Here is a 20,019-nt window from a genome sequence, read left to right on the forward strand (position 1 = left end):
CATAGCCACAGGCTTCTCCTTGAGAACGTTGCGCCCAACTCCCTGCTCCTCTGGCATCTTCGCCCACTCTCCCAGCGACATGAACTCCAGGCTCCCCGGAGAGTAGAACGTGTCGTGGAGGTTGCCAACGGCCTTGTCCAGGACCAGCTTGATCGGCTCGCTCGTCCCCGTCTCGTTCAAAGAAGCTGCATCTTCGATGACTGCTGACAGCTCGCTGACGAGCTGCATGTCCTCTTGGCTTGACGGAGATGCTGCCTCCATTGTGATCCTCTCCAGGTCTGTAAACTCCAGCCACTCTCCCTCGCTCTCCTCCTGTCGCTGCGCTGCGTCGCTGGTGCCCCGCTGACCAGCCGCCTCAGGCTCCTTGTCGAAGCCGACTGCTTCGAGCTTGGTTGCTGCGCCTTCGAGATAGAAGGGCAGCTCCTTCATCATGCGTCGAGCATCCTCCGTGGAGCCGAGGAGGATGCATAGCTTGGACCCGTTCCAGGACTTGGTGTTCAAATCCTCCTCCATGTCGATGCCTTCAACGTTGATCTCGAGCCTGTTAGCGATCTCCAACAAGACTCTCTTGACTCTTGCGATAGACGTGTTGCCGCCGTTGCACAGCCCCTCCATCTCCTTCCTCGTGAAGCGACCAGATGCCGCCGTCGACTTGATGATGATCTTGATCTCCTTGCCGTCCTTGCCGCCTGCCTTCTTCTGCATCCTTGATGCCTTCTTCAACTTATTTCTGGACACAAAGCGATCAGCTGTCAACTCGACTGCGAGCGCCTCTCTGATCTTCGGGTCCTCGCTGAACAGAGTCAGGTGTACTCCCTCCATCGCTTCGCTCTCTCGGAAAGCTCGAAATGCTGTATCATTCGCCTCTGGGCAGCTCGAGGAGATGATCCACTCCACCTCCCTCTGTCTCCAGATGACGTTGGCCCCTACAGCGACGAAGCCTTTCTGACCTAAGCCTTTGTGGACTTGCTGTCCTGGCGCCCCAGCGACCAGCATGCCTGCCAGCGGCTGGAGTTGGACCGCTGCAAGGGACTGGCGCAGCAGCTGATAGCGATAGACGGCAGCTATCTCAGCCGTTGTCATGCCGCCCAAGGTTAGCAGGTGAGTCAGCTCTGCCAAGCTGCCCCCTTTGCCCCAGGGTCCTCTCTTGGCTCGAATCTTGAAAGATCGATCGTGCACGATGCTCACATGTACAGCTGTGAACTTGCGACCATCGATCGCGAAGTCCTCTCTTCCCTGCCAGAGCTTCTCCGCTTGTGCATTGCGGAGCCTCGGAGGAAGGAAATAGTCACCGGGATCTTATCAGCACTCGCTATCTCGGATCTATACGGAGCCTTCCACATGATCGCTTTACTCTCTTGCTGTCTCAACCTTCTCCTTCTTGGCTTCCTCCATCTGCTGCAGAAACCGGATTGTCTGGATGCGTCACTCCATCCAGTCATTGCTTCTTGTAGAAGCTCACGTCACAGCCTTGCAAGCCTGAGCTGTCCTACTGTTAGGAGCCTGGAAATCGCTTCGCGAAGCTCTTCACTCTCTCGCAGCATGTTGCGAACACTTTCATAACCCTAAACCCTAAACCCTAAACCCTAAACCCCTTCGGTCGCCAACTACTCCTCCTCCCTTCAGCTTCCTCAGCCTCAGTCAGAAGAGTTCAATGCCTCTCCTAAGCCCTAACCGGGCCCCGGCGGGCCGGCCGGCCGGCGGCGGGCGCGCTGCCTGAAATACCTGGCGCTGCCTAAACCCTAAACCCCAACCCCTGATTGATCTAGAACGTACATGCAGAACATTTGATGACATGCAGCGAGAAACACATAGACATATTGAAAACAGTTCATTAGATGCGATGAGAAATAGATAGACTTCTGTATGATCTGCTACAAATAGACTTTTCCGTCCTTCTCCTCCTTTTATGGGGTTTTCAACATGTAACAGCAAGGCAGACAATGAATTTCTTGAATCGTTTGACTGGAAACACTGACGAGGCCAATGACAAGGAAGGTAAACAAACCATATTGCATGATCCATGATACTGTTTTGAGAGATTGCTGACCTTTATAGTGGGTGTCGGTGGATGGCTAGCGTCAATCAAAGAGAAAAGCAAAGACCTCATGGAAGTATACAAGCGAGACATTGGTAGCTGTTGCAAAACTCGTCTCCGAGTGTGACCTTTGTACATCACAGGTGAGTTTGCATCAGTTGTTTCCAAAGATACAACCGAAGCAGTTGCGAAAACACGCGGCACTATCGAGAAAAGTCTGGCCAACAAAGTGAGTTGCAGTTCACTGCAACTCTGATAAGTCTGATTTCATATGCCTCCCCTCCCAAAAAAATGCCAAAAACAGACAAGTGGAAGTGATCACAAAGCTAAGCAGCTTCCAAAGTCCAGACAAAGTGATTGTAGCAAGAGCAATCGGTAATTCCTGTCATGATCATGATATGAAAGTTCGCAACTAACAGTTGCTCAGGGTTAACCCGAAGCTTATCTCATTACAAAATACAAAAGAAACATTCACAAACGATCCAGCCGACCATGACGCCTTTGCCTGCTTCCTCGAGGTTGAAATTTATGCGAGTCGCCTTCCATTGCTGAACTCGACCAGGGGTTTGATGCATCAAAGCTCTCCATGGAGATCAGCGACCTTCTACAGGATGTGGAGTCTGTACGCTCATATCACGATGAGCTAGTTCCGGTTGGCGTAGCCTCTATGATGGAAGTCGTGCCTATGATGGTTTCACACAGGAAATAGTCACGTACAAGCTGTTCTGGGCCCGTTACTTCTTCGGTGCGAAGTCAATTGCGGATGAAGAAGCTCGCAAGCACAAGTTTCTCACGGTACATCAGAATGCGCAAGAAAGAGACTGACCACATCCCTCTCCGATGGTGCCAATCATAGGCAGCCCAGCTGTTTGACGATGAAGACTTCAAGTGGGATGAGGATGAAACAGCATCCCTCCCTTCAAATCAAGCCGGATTCCCAGCAAGCAAATCTGAAAGCAAAGATAGCAAGGAAGACCAAGTGGAGGTCCCGGAGACGGATCCAGTAGAACGGGATGTGCATTGCGAGGACCAAGCCCCAAAATCGAAACAAACAGATGCTGGAGATGCAGAGACATCTCTTTTTACATCCGAGCCTATTTCGAAATCTGAGGTGTGCACAGTGATTCACTCTTTCATTTAGAAATCGGTATATATGATGGAGCAGGAGAATTTTGGAGACGATAAAACTGATGAAAGATTTGAGAGTGACTCTGAAACGCAAAAAGGGAACGAGAAGGTCTGATTGTAATTAAAGATTTCATTTGGAACTTTGATGTGTTTCTTCAGGACATGGGCGACACCACTGAAGGAAGTCAGGATGTCAAGGTTCAGAACAAGGTGCTCAACTGTTGCGCATGACGTATTCGAATAGCAGGATGATTTGCCATCCGCTCTGCTGGGCAAGTCAACGTCTACATGCATAGACGGGACTTGCTCTGCAAATGGATCGGATGAATCGTCGGGTTCTACTGTCTTCGTCAGTCACGAGGAGGTCAAAAGGGAAAAAGCAGAGGTGCAGGAGTCAGCTGAGAAGGTGGCTGGAAAGAATTGCCAGCATGCACAGGAGTGACTCTCTTGCGCAGGACGAGAAAGATGATGACTGGGCCGATTGGGAGTGAAGAGAACAACACATGTCAGTGTAGCTGGTGATGCCAGTCCACTTTGATCGTGACAAGAAGTAAAGAGAGTTCTTCATCCATTGCACACACGTTAAAGGATGATATGAACCGAATATACTTATGGCTTATCGATGATCATCGAGGCCACAGATGCGATACCCGAGTCTTCTTTCTTCTCTATCAAGCGCTCACTTCGAATGTCGTCATTAATCTCGTCTGAAAGTTGCTTCTCCATCCTCATATCGGCGTCAGATTGAGGTCTTTGCAATGCTACAGCCTTCTCTTTGGGGGATACTGAAGACTTCCGACTTGTTTGCGTACTGGTAGGATGTTTCTTTCCACCATGAGGAGACGCGGACAACGGATCCCTGGACACCTCCACTGAGTTTCCTCGACAGAACTCGATAATCAGCTGCGTTCGATGTCGCAGCTTTTTCGCCGCCTCCAATTCTTGAAGGAGGACAAGTACCTTGAGTCCCAGCCTTGCCTGCATCATTTTTACAACAGATAACTTCATTCTCAAGCATGCGACCTTCTCCTTCAGCCGTGTATCGATGGCTTTGTGTAGTGATTTCTCCTTCAAGAGCAAATCCATTTTTGCAGCTTCTAATACCCTGGCACGATGCGTGGCAATTGGGAAAACCTCGCGAAGCTTTTCTTTCCTCTTCTCAACCTTGAGAGGAGTCAGAATTCATGCCGAGCAATTCACATAATTCTCACTTGTCTACGCAAGCTTGATTCTTCACCAAGCAGGTCTGCATGCTCATTTTCATGCTCGATGATAATTCGGTTGATATCATCAAGGTCTGCCTGCAGGCTTTGTTGAACTTGAATTGATCTCGATGTATTGAAACTGCATAAAGAAGTCATTCTTTTCTTGTTTTCTCTCAATTCACCTCAAAAGCGCTTTCCTTGGATTAGGAAGATCAAAATCGGATTTGAATTCTCTGGCCAACCCTTGAGCTTTTGGGATCCATGACAATGATTGGTTATCCGCATCAAAAATCGATTTTTGAATCAAGGAAAGGATCTGCAAATCAACTCAACACCGATTTGCGAGAGATCCAACAAGAACCTGTGATGAAATGTCTCTATCTCTTTGGAGCTCCTGTTCACTGCTCTTGAGCTGTAGGAAACATCAGGCATCAATCAAATTTGTTCACTGCAACCTTTGAGAAAAACTTCGAATTACTCTCCAGTTCTGCTTGATAAACCTGATCTGCTTTCTTGAAAGTATGTTGGAGGTACTGGACCTCACTTCTCAAAACTCCATTCGCTTCCAGTTCAGAGCGATAGTATCGCAAAGAGTCGTCGACATCTTCCAAATGTGTAATTTCTTTTTCTCGTGAAGTCTGAGAATCATGCTCAAGCGTGCGGTTTTGGAGCTTCAGTTTTTCCACAAGCGAATCAAAAACTCCTACAAGTTGAGGCAAGCCATGGAGCTGTTCACAAACCTGCCTGGTTCTGCTGAAAGAAGAGCAATCAGATTTGATTGATTAACCATGGTCAATGCCGAAACTCACTCATTCTGCAATAATTCGTCAAAACGCGAGTCTTCGGATGTAAGAAGGGTATGAAGCAAGTTTGAGCCAGGAATTTTCTTTTGTTCTAGTCCAACTCGATTCATGATCTGAGAAAGTGTTGCACTCTGCATGTTCGCCTTCAACAGGCCCTGAAACATCTGAGATGTCAGGCCATCCTTTGTCTTCTTAGGAGTTTGGTGTATTTGGGTAATTGATCTGTCAAAATCTGGGTATTTCCCCTCCTGTTCCAAGACTTAACGAATAGGCAAAAACTAGATGCAGGCAAGTATATCACACCTTTCGGCTCAAAGGAACATCATTGTATGAATACTTCGAAGAAAGCGCATGTATTTCTTGGTCGACCTTCTGAAAGAACTTCTTAAATTTTGTATCCGATGGCTGTGGCGAATATTGATGCCGAGGTTGTCTATCAAAATGCACGGATGCCTTGGGAAACGTAGTAGCAGAACTTTGTGCGAAATCAATCTGATCCATCCTACCTTTGGTTGGTCGCGAGTCTAAAGTTCCCAGGTCTCGCTCATTGTTCCGTGATCGAGGTTCATCATGTTGCATCAGCCTCAACAGTGATTTCATCGAAACCGACTGAGGAAATTTTGACAACATGCTCGAATGGGTGCGATAGGTATCATCCGAAGGCATCGAGACGCAGAGTACTGCGACAAAACCGATCAGACACCAAGCGCATAGAGCTACCAAACGAAGATCTCTTTCATTATCTTTAACATTTCTTCCTGTTCTATTGCCTGTCCCCGCTCTATTCCAAGATACAATGTGTTCTGTCATTCCTGGCATTGGCCTGCCCAGCACAACTCCAGTCCAGCCTTCAAATCATTTTCACAGCCATCTAGATGAAAACCGGAGAGTCTTCGATGTCATCGTTGGTACTGGAGCTCATGCGAACATCTCCAACATAACGATTGTTCTGAAAGCCCCTAAACTCTCAAAGTCAGACAGGAGAATAAAACAAATTGAGCTCACATGGCTTCTGTTGCACCATTGTTCCCATCGAGACCATCGTTAGTCTGCAATGAACGACAGTTAGTCATCCACCCAAAACAAGAAAAATTTAGCCATGAATGAGAAAACCAAGAAAGAGTATCGAATAAGAATCAAAGACAATGTCTAGCATAGCTTACATTGTCGTAATAGCGCGCGCCCAGCAAGTCCAAACGCGACATTCTCCTCAGATGGTCAAACATGGTTGCGCTTCCGAGGCTTGCTTCTATTTCCGTCAAGCCACATTTCTCAGAAGTTTACTCAAAATTAGCCGGCCCGCCCGAGAGAAGAGAAAAGACAGCGAGAACCAAATCTAATCCTGCCAACTGCTGTCTCCCAAACTTAACTGATACCTTCACATAACCGCTGTAACTGTCCCTTTCTGCTCCCGCGAAATCCAGCCTGTGATGTCTGCTATGCTATGCAGCATGGCGGGGGAGCCTGTTCCACTCTGAGAACTTGAAGATCAAGAGAAGGTTGTCAAGACCACGAGGATCATGCGAAGAGATTGAGCCTGCCAAGCTCTCTGACTGGCCCAGCATCAACAAGCTGACGATTGTTCTGCTGCTGGCTCTTCTTACCAGGGTCTCTTCTGGAGTCGCTGAGCCTGGAATGGACTCACTGCTTTATCGATCGCTCGTGAACCGCGTGATCTTACACATCGACATGGACGCATTCTATGCGCAAGTGGAGCATAGAAGGACCGGGATTTCTCGAGAGGAGCCGCTGGCTGTGCAGCAATGGGAAGGACTCATTGCAGTTAATTACCCTGCTCGAGCGCGAGGGATTACACGCCACATGCGGGTAGAAGAAGCAAAGAAGATTTGCCCTGATTTGCACTTGGTGCATGTCGAAATTGTAACTTTTGAAGGCGATACCAATGACAAACAATTGAAACAAGACGAGAAAAGGGATGACCTTCCAAGGAAAGTAAGCCTAGAAAGATATAGAAATGCCTCGATGGAAGTGTTCGAAGTATTGCAACAATATGGGATAGTTGAGAAAGCGAGCATTGACGAGGCGTATATTGATGTTACAAAAACTGTAAATAATTTGTACAGAAGGATTTTTGATCTTGAACAGAATGACGCGGATAAACATGGGTTGAACGAAACGAATGATAGATTCGATGAAATAAGTGAGAAGTTTTGCAACATCTCATCTTTTGAGGATCTTGAACGCACGAGCAAGGAGTTCAAATCTTATGGTACCATAGATACGGCCAAAGAGGAGGATCTGAAGCTGCTTCTGGGAGCTGTAATCTGCCAAGCGGCGAGGGCAGGGGTGCTGGAACATACAAGTTTTACCTGCAGCGGAGGCATCAGTCACAACAAAATGCTTTCCAAGCTAGCTTCCGCACGACACAAACCGAATCAGCAGACGATCGTTCCTGTGCAAGGTGTACAGTCATTGATGGAGCAACTACCTTTGAAAAATATTCGTGGGTTAGGAGGAAAGTTCGGAAACCAGCTGTGCAGCAAGCTCAATATGCTGCAGCTGCATGGAAAGGATCCGTGCGCTGCCGATGTACAGAAGTATAGCTCCGAGGTCTTGCAGCGAATCTTCGGAGAAAAGCAAGGAAAGTGGATATATCAAGTTGTTCGTGGGGTTGATGATGACCCAGTTAAGGAACGGGATAAGAGCAAAAGCATTTTAGCATTCAAAAGCTTTGCACCCATCTACAATGAAGCAGGGTTGGATTGCTGGATTATGATGCTTTGTGCGGACCTAGCAAAGAGAATTTTTGCTGAGAGACAGATGAAATGTCGCAAGCCGCGACATCTTACTGTGCATTATACTCGTTTCCAAGAGAAAGGAAGAAAGTATTTGGAATCTCGCACCTGCCCCATGCCTTCAAGCGTACTTCTTGACTCAAGTACGCCGGAATCTATCTGTCGGGCCCTCGAAGAAACTGTACGAACAACTTTGAGTCGCGTAAAAGATTTGTATCCATGCTGCCGACTTGCGATAGGAGCGGGTGACTTCCTAGAATCGTCTGATAACTCGATAATGTCCTTTCTGGTTCCAAAACACATATCGGATTCGCATTTGACAACAGCTTATGGAGATGAAACCCTCAAGAGGAATGCTGATACCCAGACGGGGAAAAATCTTGGAATCATGCAATTTTTTAATGGATCGTCACGTGTCGCGCACTCGAGCGGGGATCAATCTGCAGCTCCCATCCCACTCGTGAATCAGGTCACCTCAGATTCGACTCTCCACAAAAAGCGGAAAGTTGTTGCATCAGAAGAGAATTGCATGTCAAAATGGCTGAAATCGGATTCTTTACAGACCACCCACGGAAAGGATAGTTCGATTGATGAGTCTGTCAAAGTGCTGGTGGAAATGGGGTTTGAGGATGAGCAAAAGATCCGGTTGGCATTGAAACAATCAAATTTGAACGTTGAGCAGGTGAGTTTTGCTAATACAAACTTTGTAATTGTCTCATAGTCTTACTTGCAGGCAATTGAGGTGCTTATCAACAATCTGACAGGAATGAATTCCACAACGAATCAACCTCCCAGGAAGCACAATGTCGTTGGCAAGAACAACAAAAACTACAGCGTTCGGAAGACAGGAACACTATTCAATCACTTTAAACCGATTTGAATACGTTAAATGCGTGTTTACATTACAAAATATTTCACGTTTACTGTTGTTCTTTCTTTTGCATAGCATTCTTGCATGACAATGCGTGCGTAGTTAAAAGCCCATTGCTGCTTGTTGTCGTTAGCATTGTATAGTTTTAGGTATGGGGCTACCTCGTATGTGACAAGACCATTTCAATATTTTCCAAAATGAGCTGCCCAAACTGAGACCAATCAGTCACTTCTATTCCAAATACAATTCTATAGGCAATTACCTGATTCCTCCAATCTTCATCAAATTTGTCTGTTTCCAAATTACGAGCAATCATCTGCAAAGACCCAATCAAAACATTGCAAGGATTCTTGGGTAATATTGAACATGTTGCAAATATCGGTTATATTGAACATGTTGCAAAGAAAGGAACAGTACCTCATAAAAATAAGTGAGAACAGCAGGATTCTGTGAGTAACCTCTCAATACTTGTAATAAGAGCTTCGGATTGTTCAAAATGTGTCCCAACAAAGCAAGGCAGTTACGGGATACTTTTTTATCTTTGGTATGAGTCTCCAGGACGCAAAAGATATCTTTCAAACTTCCACGCTCAATAAGCTTCTCAAAGATTTCCTCCTCACCAATACAAAGGTAAGATAGCGCACTAACAGCCTTTCTGACAACGAATTTCTTGTTCTTATGTATTTGCAAGGCATCTGCAAGAAGTTGAACACCTCCCAATGAGTCTATCTGCATTCGCCGCTGCGATTCTTCATTGGCTATCATCATCTCGTTGGAGTCGCTGCCCGTCAGTTCGCGTTTGAGAGAAAGATTGTTGAGTACAGAGAAGCCGGCCTCTAATACGTATACATGTTTTGAATGCAACTTCAACATATCAGTTATCAATTCGATAGCATTGCACTGTGCGATTACTTCGCAGCGAGAGTAGTTCTTGTATGCCAAGGACGAAAGCAACCAACAGCAATGCTGGCAGCATTTGTGGCACTGAATGTTGAATTTGAGGCACTCACAGACAATCCGAATGCCGTCAAGAGATACAATCTTGTCCTTCCACTCTTGGGAGAAAAGAGAAACTTTCCACAGGATCCCAGCGCCATAACATTGAATCGTCTTGCTTCTCGGAAAAACCTGCATGCTATGGAGGAGATGTGATAGGATATCATCATCAGCAGCTTCGCATCTGGCATATTCATAGAGAGCAACTTCATCGAAAACAAGTTTGATCTGCCTTTCACGGTCTGTCTCTGTCTCGCACACCTGAGCGAGCTGCTTGAAACTCGTCCTCGTCTCGTCTGCCGTCATCTTGCATTCCAAGAACAGCTTTTATGTGCCGTTACAAAATATGCGTAACCGAATTTCTATTTCTGATGGTGTCGCAATGATTTGTTGATGGCTCTTTGAACCTGCTGTCTACACAGCCTGCTTTCTCCTTCTCCCAAGCATTTCCAATGTTGTTGTCCTCCCATCTTCCTTATCCCCGTTGCTCACCCCCCCCCCCCCCCCTTCCTTCCCTTACACCCCTTCCCATTACCATCCTTCCTTCCTCCTCCACTTGTTGAGATCCTCGTGACTTTGCATGGGTCGACAAAGATGTAATGGATCTAGAGTCCCGACACGAACCTTCCGCAGATTTATGTAGAGTCGTGTATGGTTTCTACTTTTGTCTGGCCTCTACGGCATCTTTATTCTACATTTGCTCCAACCAGATTTATTGCTGTTTTCGTTTATGCCGTAACAAAGTTGTTTTTCTCTCATTTGTTTTCGTTTTGCAGGATGTTCTTCATTCTGAACAAGGTTGTTGCTGTTAATAAGACTGGCGGAGACAAGCAATGGTTGGCCACTGTTTATCCTAAAAGGTTCAGTTGAAACTCCTTTCACTGAATGAGCTGAATGATCTGCTTCAGTCCAACTGAGGACCGTGCTTCTTCTGAAGCAATGTATGTCCCACCAAATGTTGCGAGTGAATCACTGTCAAGCATCATTCAAGCCCGAGAGCCTAAAGCAGCTGTGAAACACAGAGACTGCAGTGGTAGGCGTCTTGCTCTGTTTGGTCAATGTATTCTTCTTACTGCGTCCTAGGTGTGCATGCAGTCTCGTGTGCTGGGATGGATCTCCCTGGCTCCAAGCATTAGTTGCATCCTCGATAAATTGTGATACACTAGGAAACAAACTTCAACGCTCTCTAGTATTAAAGTGACGAGGGCCGAAAACGTTTTCCAGAGCATGAGAGGGACTGCGTTACCTAAGAAAACGATTGACGATGATGCAGGATAGACTTGGGAATAGCATGTGGACAACATTACATAGTAGAACGAGGGAATCTGATAAAATTCATTCCACGCTGCAGCATGTCAATTTCCGTTGACATGGACATCGTATACTTCTTGAATGGCCTTTTAGCTTGTACCCAGATTCTAGACATTGAATCAGATTTTTCAATGATTCAAGATTTGGAGTATCATCTGGACTAGTGATAAAAGATCCTCAACAGTGACAGCAACTATCATGTACAGCATGCGACATCGTGTTCCACTACAACAATGCTGTGAGAAAAGCAGCGTCAAGACAATGTTGTGAAAGAATTGTATAGCAGATAGTGGGTTGATGTATGCTCATGACCATGGAGATTAAAAAGAAAGGTCTGCGGTTCGACACCTTTTATTCAAACAGTTTCCTTGACTCGGGAAGATTGAGGAATGGTTCTCAACATCTTCATTACAATCATTTTTTTGCCTCACAAAATCTCTTCGGTCAAGTCTGTTCCAACAGCACGATTTCGTGCTAATCTCCAGGCGACCATTTCAGCACTCTCGCTCACGCGTTTTGCCAACCTGGTAGATTTGCATCTAGTTCCATTGCTTCCCTCAAACTTCATTGGAGGACTAGGACAAACTAAGGTCTGGATTGGGGTTCTGGGAAGGTGCTTGATGTAAGATTCCAGTTCGAGATGGCTATCATCGAGATCAGTTTGTTTGAATTGAACGGAATTCATGGATGATGTAACATCCCCGGGAAAATCAATTCCGTGGATTGCTTCATCGACATGGATGTCAAGCAACGCTTTGAAATTGTCACACGATATGAACGATTTGGATTCTTTGAGGGGATGGCCATGCTCATGTTGGAAGGCAGTTGGGCCATGATTCGGCTTCTGATTGAGATGATGTGAGAACCTGAAAGGCGGCGCTGACAACAGCATGGCCATCACCCCTGACGCCAAAAATTTCAAAAAGGTCGACGGTGTTACCACCCTCGTGATCTCCGACTTCTTGGCGGCACCCTCACCCCCTCTGGCAAGGAAAACTGACTCCTTCGAAGGGTCCCCCTTTTACGGAAGTAGAGCCGGAAACTCGTCTTTTCATAACCTGGTGAAGATACGAATGCATGGGATTTCGTATCTGGATATCATTCACTCAGAATTTCTCGGGAAGAAGGCAGAGTGATGTCACTGGGATTCGAAAAGACTCCTCTACATATCCAATCACAAGGTCTGCTGATGTGGAGGACGGAGGGGCCGCATGCTTTACAAGGGGTTTCACCAATAAATTGCATCAGGCACAAGCTGCTCGCAAGGATCTCCCAGTGCGAGCCACTGGCATCAAGTGTCAAGAACAGAACTCAAAGATTTTAACAGCAATGTTGAAGTTCCCAGTAACCTTCTCTCCACAGACGGTGACACAGTCACAGTAGCAGTGACACCCGAAGTAGACAGTGATAGCACCGACTGCAAGTTTCTGTAGCAGTGGTAATAGATATCACGAATGGTGGCCGCGCAGGAATGATATCAGGATACAGAGAACAAACGGAGGTGATAAGAGATTGGTATAGATGGTCAAGCTTGTTTACTTCAAGCAATCCAGTCTCACAGAGACCGTACACCTCGTTCTCCTTTCCCTGTCCTGCCAATGCGTGCGGCCCTTCTTCCTCTTCCTCGGTCCCTAAAATAGGGTCCGCTTGGTCCTAGGAACTACGACTACCGGTACTCTACGCTTCTTATCTGCGATATGATTCTTCGACCGGTCCGAGGCCTGGTTCCGTACCTTGAGGGTTCCCTGAGAAAGAGTCATAGGCTTGACATGACGAGGTCTTCGATTCTCATCCAATGCTCTCTGTGAAGTTGATGTAGCTGCTCCCTTGACCTTGACAGGTCCTGTGTCTCCGTAGGAGCATGCTTGGAGGTGGTCTCGTGCATTCCTTGTATGTCCTCCGCTAAGATGATCATGACAGTACTGTCTTCTTTGATCAGACCCCTTGTTCTCCCATGTCCATGACTTCAGGGGTGATACTTCCAATCTCCCCTTGAGCGTAGCCATATCTCGCTTATCTCCTGCTGCCATCCACGAGTCCTAGGTTCTTGCTGTCTTCTTCATGATTCTCCTACGTCGTCCTTATTGTAGCTGTTGCTGTCCTCTCCAGGGATGCATTCCGAGGCTCTAAGCATCTGTGCACTTGAGCCACGTCGATTGTTTGGCATTGTCTGAGGTGAAGCTTCCTCCTATCAGGTGCTTCAACAAGCAAGCAAGCCGACTTGTACAAGAATCAACAGAAAAAGAATCAACAGAGAGCAAACCGACAAGGGGGTCTTTGAATTTAAACTTTGTCTTCAGAGCGCATTGATCTTATTTTTTTGAAAAGTCCCTACTATGCAATCAATTTTGTCTTCAACCGATGTCTTGCACCAAACAGAACTTGTTCTCAAAGCATCTCCAAGGGGAGAAACGCATTCCTGCGACCAGTATCGAGCTTTATTGGACAGAGAACTAGAAGACGAGATGAAGTCAGAAAATTCGGTTGGAGAATTGTTGGAACAGTTGGACAGGAACATCGAGCAAGAGATCTCAACAACACTTGAATGTCCTCACCCTCCCATGTTTTACAGCCGTCGCATGAAAGGTTGTATGCACAATCAATACTCTTCAAAAGTGGAAACCTGTGGGAATAGCTCGCCAAGCGAGATGCTCCAGACTTGGAGGCGAGCAAGGAATCGATCACTTGGACTGATTTATGATCATGTGATATAGAGAGGAAAGCATCTTCTTCATTGAAAAGCATCTTGTTAATAAATTCTTACGTACAAACGTTTTTCGAACAGTTCGTATGCACTACCTGATTCCAAAACATCTGCATGCTACTTCTTCTTTTGACTGCGAATGCTTAATATCAAACAACATTCACAATAATAGGAGCATCTCACCTTTCATCAACTAAGAAAACTTTGATTTCTACACCATCCACTAATCCAAATTCATCAAGTTTCTTGTCTTCTGGATACAAAATTGTAGTAACGCCTTCACGATTCACGATCCATCTGTGAGAATGTTAGCCAGAACTTGGAGTCATCGATCAATACTTCTGTATGGAAACAGGAATTCCTTGTTCAAACCTGCTTCCAGCTAGTTTGTCTGAACAAAGATGGGCAGACATCTCGCTCAGATGTCTCTTTCCACTCTCAACATCACCATGGATATCAAGCCGCAAGTTCATAACAGCAAGGACGTCATGCTCCACTTGTCCAGCAATGATATTGGCTTTGACTGAAACAAGGTCTCTTGACCTCCATAGTAAAACTTTTTCGTCAAGTCCAACCTGAATAGAAATCACAAAGAATGCTTTTGCTTGTAATTTTCTAATTACCGTTACAGCATATTCACCAGTAGACGTGAAGGTACTTGCGACAACAGTGTCCTGATGATATTCATACAAACTTCTCTCCTGCAATCTCCTCAAGTCCCACAGTTTTAGTTCAGAGGCTTCACCCCCCGTCATCAAAACAGACTCATAAACATTAGAGTAGCTCAACGAGCAAGTCAGAATACGAGACGAATGGCCAGACAAAATGTGAACCGGTCTTGACACTCGAAAGTCCCAAATGCATACCATCTTATCCCACGAGACTGACACGCAGACATTTGGGTCGAAACAGTTTGCAACTGACATAACTCTGTCGGTGTGTGCAGCCATCCGCTGTATTCCCTTGGACACTTCGACGTCCCACAAGATTGAGGAGTTGTCCCAGGAACCAGTGATGAGCTTGGAGTGCGGGAAAACAAGCTGAAACTTGCAGCACTTGATGACGTCAGAGTGTGTTTCAGTATCCGGCCATGGTTTAAGACCCAGCTCATGAAGTTTCTGCTTGAATAGCACTTTCTCATGGATTGCGAGATTGTTCCAGAAGTTCTTTGGAGGTTTTTGTTTGGTTCCCAAAGATGTGATGAACTGCCCATCTTTCGGGTTCCAAAGCTCTCCTCCTTGTCTTCCTGCAATCAAGCAGATAGATCCATCACCAGCAATGTCACAGCAAAATGCTTTCTTGATTGACGTATCACAGTATTGGTGAACAACACAAAAATTGAGATCCCAAATGGCAAACCTTCCATTTTGATCTGTGGAAATAGCTCTTTTCCCATCTAGAGTTACTCCCAGCCCAACCACAGGACATGTATGCGCGTCAATTGTCTTGCGTAGGGTCATTTTCACTCCACTTGGATGCATCAGCTGCTTTGCTTGAGACTCATATACCTTGATAACCCCCTCCTTGGAGGACAAGATTACTCGAGTCCCTACTTTTTCCTGCACACTTTCATCGAACAAGGATGAGTCCGTGCTGGACGATTGTTCGTCAGTCTGCACCTCAGGAGTTTTTTGAGGAGTGTCATCCATAAGCTGCTCGTACCAGTCCGTGCGGAAGTAGGTAAGGATAGCGTTGTTAGGCATGAAGTGATAGTCTCTCTCTGCGAGAATGACTGCCCTGTTTGGGTCGGGTTCTTTCTTAGGCCACTTAGCATCGAAAATGACAGACAGTCGTCGCCATGAATTCCCGGCGACAGAGCTTGGCATTGAACCCATCTTCGCTTCTGTATCTTCACACAATCATCCCGTGAAACATGCTCACACTGTCTGCACCAGTCCTGATCGTAAACTTCAATGCATCTATCCGAGTTTGTCTTGATCATGAAATGAATCTATCTGAGTGTGATTCGGTAGAATCCAACAGTGCTAAGTCAGCAACACAAGCACATGTCCAACTATCACAAGACCTCATAGGAACCTCCTCACAGCGAGACAATCAAACTTGAGCTGTGCCGCCTACATGTGATTGGGGCAACGTGATCATCATTCCAAGCAGCTTCTAATCGTTACAACGGTAGCATCTGACCACATAACCGTCGTAACGTAACGGTACCGAGGCCATCATCGGATGTGCAGTCAGAGATGGTCCGATCAAGTTTCACCGCTCAGGCTTTCGGAGACAGTACGGTAGTGCAGTCGGGCATTCATTTCAGTACAATAATCTGATGCGATCAGATGATTCAACTGGTATTTCAACTGCAAGATGGCGACAAGCTCGAGCGCACTGTATCAGGATCAAAGTTCGATTCCTTTCTCTCGATAAATTCTCTGAGAGTCAGTGAGCGCTGGGTGTTAACAGCAGAATCAACAGAGTTCACCTTAGTCGCAAAGCTGGATCTCATCTCCAGGGAAAGCTCGCGAGGGGAGGGCAGGTCGTCGTACTCGTCAAGCGAAGAGGAGTACATTTTGAGAGCTTGCTGCACACTGAGCAGAGTTTCCGATTGAACCAGCTGGGAGGGCATTACCGTCGAGACTTCTCTACTTACGCTTCTTACAGGAAGACGCTCTAGTCGCCCTGCCTTTTGCGCTCGTTTCTGTAAAGATGCGTCGATCTCATTTGCATCGCAAATGACAGGCTTGGCAAAGGACCCACCTGGTCTAGTCCCTTCGTAGCTGACCTTAGCTTCACAGGTTCAGCAAGTGAGCCGCGTTTCTTCGGTGTTGTTTCATTGCTTAAGCCGTGCGAGGCTTGTTGCTGTAATCAAGTGAATAAAACTTTCTTTCGCAGACATCATACCTTTACGCTTGGAAGTTTCTTGCTTTTGGGAATTGGAGTCGTCAATTTGTTTAGCTTTTTTCTGTTTTCATCCATAGCTCCTGGTTTATCGTGCACTTCAATTTGACCCACAGGTGCATATGGTTCCATGGTGTCTTGAATTGCAGATTCTTGATCTGTTGGAAATCAAAGTAAGCCGATGAGTTGGCCCGCGCAGAAATCTCTCACCAAGTGCCTCATCATCAATCATGTACAACTCAATTCCATTGCCGGCATCGTTTCTTGGAGAGAAGAGCTCCCCATCATTGTACATAACGATTCCTCCGGCAGATATCAGGTTTCCCCTACTTGCAATGTTTCCACGGCTGGCAATGTTCCCTCGGCTACCAACGTGTCCTCGGCTGCTCATCCTCCGGCTCATCGACTTGGGGCTGAAAAGCTGTCCTCGACTTTGCGCTCTGCTCTGAGCCCTGCTGGGATTGGGTGTGCTTGAAGGCGAACGGAACAAGGGAGTATCGTGTTCTCCCTGAGGAAACATGGAGACGCCTCCTCCTCTGTTTACAAACGAGCTCGTTGTCAACGGCCTCGAGGATACGCCTTGTTCTTGGAAGATTGAATGTATTCCATCCGACTTGTTGCTCTGCACACTTTGCTTGTCCAACACTCGAGGAGTTGATTTACTTGAGCTGGGACGCTCAAGAGTCGAATCAGAAATGATTTCAAACATAGAGAGAACTTCTTCCATCACTTGCTCTACCATTTCTTGGCAATGCATTTCAACAATTCCAAGGAAGTCATCTGGTTCAGAATCAAGTCTTGTAGACACGGCTCTATTCATCTGTTTGTCATCCACTGACATTCGATGAGAAGCAGAGGTATCTTGAACGCAAGTACTAGTATTCTCATCATCATTGGCACTCTCATCAACTTTCTGAATTGAGCTCGAGTGGTTCTCAGAAACAATGTCCTGCTTTGTATCAGCTGCGAGAATCTCCTTGAAGTCTATAGCTGATCGGTGCTTCCTTGTCGAGTCAAACGATGCATGGTTTAACGCCTGAAGTTTGCTGGACATGAGGTTCTCAAAAGATCCTATCAATCTATGGAAATCGTTTCGATTTAAGCAAAGACATTTGCATTCTGATTTGGCATCGATTCTTGGCTGCAACTTTACCCTTTTGCGAGGGTTTTCACTAATTGAAGACAAAAGCAGTGCATCTTCGCAGAAAAAGTCTCCAGGCCCTAGCTCTCTGGAAACCAACTTGCGCATAGCAGCATATTGTCTTTCTTCTGCCAACCCTTCCTCCAAGATATAGAAAACATCATCCTCAAGAGAATCTTCGTTCTTGATGTTAATCCCAGCCCCAAATACGACTTCTTCCATAGCATCGACAATGTTGGCAAGTTGATCCGAATCCAAATGTTGAGCAAAAGGTGTGTTAAGGAATAAGCTCTTCTTGACTTCATGTCGGTGCTTTTCATAGTCCAACTTCAACTCATGGAAGGTTCGCGACGACAAGCTCAGAAGAACAACATCATTGATTGACCGGATGCTGGTATCGGCCTTGCAAGGCTGAACAAGCGAAAGCTCTCCAAACCACTGAACAAACGATTCGTTAGTTGAGTTACAAGCCCACATTATTTCTATAGTTACCTCCTTTGGCATGATCGTCGAAACAACTTCAAACGGTCCCTTTTCCTTCAATTTTGCCTTTCTATGAAGCATGGAGCTGGAAGTCTGAAAGTTGATGGAGCTTTTCCCTGTCGCGGGTTCTTCATGCTTTGAATCCCGTGCATCATCATTATGTTCTTTAGCGGAAGCGTTTTCATGAGAGTTCAATGAGAGGTCATCGCCTGTGAAAGAGCTCTGTATCCCTGCTTGAAAGTGTCCGGCTGTCAAAGGTTCAGTCTGTAAGGTTTCACCAGAGACAACTGAGTGCCGAATAGAGTCTCGTCGCGAGATACTGGAGCCTATGAAGGAAGCTTGCGAATACTTTGAGGAGAGGATCTTTCCAGCAACATCTGACGCTGGCGGCTGAGTCTTGGATACAGAAGAAACAACTCGAGCACAATTTCCTTTGAAGACAATCAAGAATGATTCAACACCTTCACCCAAGTTCCAAATCACGTCGTCTCTGTACTTCTTGACCATGTGAAACAGTCCACGTACAATCTCCTTGAGATTTTTGTCTAACACAGAGAATAACGGAATTCTTGCCATAGTCTTGTCAATCAGTTGCATCATCTCTGGGTCTGATATACGAGGATGAGACTTGAGGCTGTACAATTCCTGGATCTTCGACAAATCCTTTGACTTCCTGGCTTGCGCTATTCGCGTGCGGTCAAACGGTGAGTAAGAAATCGCGTTCCTCCTCCGAGTCCCTACGTTTTCCAACCGATGTCTGTCTGCAAGCATAGCCTCGTCGTCTTCCTTCTGAATCTTCTTCACCACCGCACTCGCGAGGCTTTGACTCACTTTCTTTGCTTGCTTAGGTCCCAGAGCTTCAACAAAGTCGATAAAAAGATCATAGTTGATGGTAGCGACGATGCTGTCCTGAACCGCAATTACCGTGTGATCTCGCAAGACTTTTGAGTCATTCAGACTGCAGAGTTCCACGTCTCCGACCATTTCTCCCTCACCCAGACTCATTACCGCCTTACCAAAGGATTGCAACGACAACTCGCCTTTCACTATGAGCGCTAGGAAATCAGCAGCATCGCCTGCGTTAAATAGCACATCTCCTCTTTCCACATGCAACCGATGAAGCATCTGTGCCAAAGCTCGAATCTGTCGTTCTTCAAGGTGAAATGCAAAGGAAGACCTGTCTTTGTTGCTTCTCATCAGCGTGGGTATGATGGATTCCTTTATGAACTGATCTTCTGTGATCTGTGGCGCCATGGCAGCTTTGAGGGCTTTGGATAAGAGCAATGAGAGTCAGGAGCCCATGGCGGTTGATATGAGCTTAGAAACTACCCTCCGACCGGCACACAATCCCAACAAGTCTTGGGATCGATTGGCATTAGCATGACTGATCGAAGTAGAACATTCCCTTCCTTGCTACCGTCGCAGCTACTAGCTCAGCGGCATGCCAACCTCTTCCTCCCTCCTCTCCTTAGCCTCTCCTCAGATCCTCCGGCGACATTGTCCTGACGGTCTTGCTTGCCGCCCCGGCACCGCAACGCCTCGTTGGGCCTATCATGGGCGCCAGCCACTACTGCTATACTAAGCTTTATTGACTGAAAAAGAAGGGCAAACCGGAGCAAACAAAGGAGGGGGAGGATAAAGCCTACAAACCCGCCTCAATAAAATACTAGAAAACGAAAAAGGCAGCAGATATACACTGCTATCCAGCTATCACCCAGTCCTGAGGTGAG

At 46.4% G+C, this 20,019-nt stretch overlaps 9 protein-coding genes across 9 annotated transcripts; 3 read left to right on the top strand and 6 right to left on the bottom strand.

The window, feature by feature from the left end:
* Nucleotide 1: 1 nt before the first annotated feature.
* GUITHDRAFT_105803 (hypothetical protein) lies at nt 2-1,544 on the bottom strand (the record flags this gene model as incomplete). Its single annotated transcript, XM_005835115.1, has 3 exons — nt 2-1,236; nt 1,293-1,416; nt 1,468-1,544. Coding segments are annotated over 3 exons (1,436 nt in total), but the record flags the coding sequence as incomplete, so codon positions are not given.
* Nucleotides 1,545-1,869: 325 nt separating this feature from the next.
* Nucleotides 1,870-3,812, top strand: GUITHDRAFT_151816 (hypothetical protein). Its single transcript, XM_005835116.1, has 12 exons — nt 1,870-1,998; nt 2,059-2,133; nt 2,182-2,267; nt 2,343-2,413; nt 2,466-2,556; nt 2,601-2,690; nt 2,741-2,833; nt 2,895-3,149; nt 3,204-3,275; nt 3,326-3,364; nt 3,414-3,572; nt 3,622-3,812. The coding sequence occupies exons 1-12, from the start codon at nt 1,944-1,946 to the stop codon at nt 3,655-3,657; spliced, it is 1,122 nt and encodes a 373-aa protein (XP_005835173.1). The 5' UTR covers nt 1,870-1,943; the 3' UTR covers nt 3,658-3,812.
* Nucleotides 3,776-6,400, bottom strand: GUITHDRAFT_105805 (hypothetical protein; the record flags this gene model as incomplete). The annotated part of the gene is made up of 12 exons (XM_005835117.1): nt 3,776-4,144; nt 4,271-4,330; nt 4,378-4,510; nt 4,554-4,687; nt 4,733-4,783; nt 4,872-5,121; nt 5,181-5,329; nt 5,478-5,854; nt 5,970-5,997; nt 6,058-6,133; nt 6,180-6,223; nt 6,338-6,400. The coding sequence occupies 12 exons, from the start codon at nt 6,398-6,400 to the stop codon at nt 3,776-3,778; spliced, it is 1,734 nt and encodes a 577-aa protein (XP_005835174.1).
* Nucleotides 6,401-6,809: 409 nt separating this feature from the next.
* On the top strand, nt 6,810-7,670 carry etaPOL (DNA polymerase eta, replication coupled repair; the record flags this gene model as incomplete). The annotated part of the gene is made up of 3 exons (XM_005835118.1): nt 6,810-7,046; nt 7,104-7,335; nt 7,414-7,670. Coding segments are annotated over 3 exons (726 nt in total), but the record flags the coding sequence as incomplete, so codon positions are not given.
* A 1,288-nt stretch (nt 7,671-8,958) lies between these two features.
* On the bottom strand, nt 8,959-10,103 carry GUITHDRAFT_136738 (hypothetical protein; the record flags this gene model as incomplete). The annotated part of the gene is made up of 4 exons (XM_005835119.1): nt 8,959-9,012; nt 9,064-9,117; nt 9,219-9,929; nt 10,059-10,103. The coding sequence occupies 4 exons, from the start codon at nt 10,101-10,103 to the stop codon at nt 8,959-8,961; spliced, it is 864 nt and encodes a 287-aa protein (XP_005835176.1).
* Nucleotides 10,104-10,527: 424 nt separating this feature from the next.
* On the top strand, nt 10,528-10,933 carry GUITHDRAFT_105807 (hypothetical protein; the record flags this gene model as incomplete). The annotated part of the gene is made up of 4 exons (XM_005835120.1): nt 10,528-10,532; nt 10,574-10,657; nt 10,706-10,830; nt 10,881-10,933. The coding sequence occupies 4 exons, from the start codon at nt 10,528-10,530 to the stop codon at nt 10,931-10,933; spliced, it is 267 nt and encodes an 88-aa protein (XP_005835177.1).
* Nucleotides 10,934-14,435: 3,502 nt separating this feature from the next.
* GUITHDRAFT_57629 (hypothetical protein) lies at nt 14,436-14,822 on the bottom strand (the record flags this gene model as incomplete). The annotated part of the gene is made up of 1 exon (XM_005835121.1): nt 14,436-14,822. A coding segment is annotated over one exon (387 nt), but the record flags the coding sequence as incomplete, so codon positions are not given.
* A 1,236-nt stretch (nt 14,823-16,058) lies between these two features.
* Nucleotides 16,059-17,046, bottom strand: GUITHDRAFT_151818 (hypothetical protein). The gene is made up of 6 exons (XM_005835122.1): nt 16,876-17,046; nt 16,669-16,823; nt 16,525-16,626; nt 16,427-16,465; nt 16,250-16,381; nt 16,059-16,199 (listed from the first exon to the last, which is right to left on the bottom strand). The coding sequence occupies exons 2-6, from the start codon at nt 16,795-16,797 to the stop codon at nt 16,167-16,169; spliced, it is 435 nt and encodes a 144-aa protein (XP_005835179.1). The 5' UTR covers nt 16,798-16,823; nt 16,876-17,046; the 3' UTR covers nt 16,059-16,166.
* A 688-nt stretch (nt 17,047-17,734) lies between these two features.
* GUITHDRAFT_42813 (hypothetical protein) lies at nt 17,735-19,441 on the bottom strand (the record flags this gene model as incomplete). The annotated part of the gene is made up of 2 exons (XM_005835123.1): nt 17,735-18,244; nt 19,271-19,441. Coding segments are annotated over 2 exons (681 nt in total), but the record flags the coding sequence as incomplete, so codon positions are not given.
* Between the last annotated feature and the right edge of the window lie 578 nt (nt 19,442-20,019).

This window comes from Guillardia theta (genome assembly GCF_000315625.1).
Source record: "Guillardia theta CCMP2712 unplaced genomic scaffold GUITHscaffold_22, whole genome shotgun sequence".
Taxonomy (NCBI): domain Eukaryota; class Cryptophyceae; order Pyrenomonadales; family Geminigeraceae; genus Guillardia; species Guillardia theta.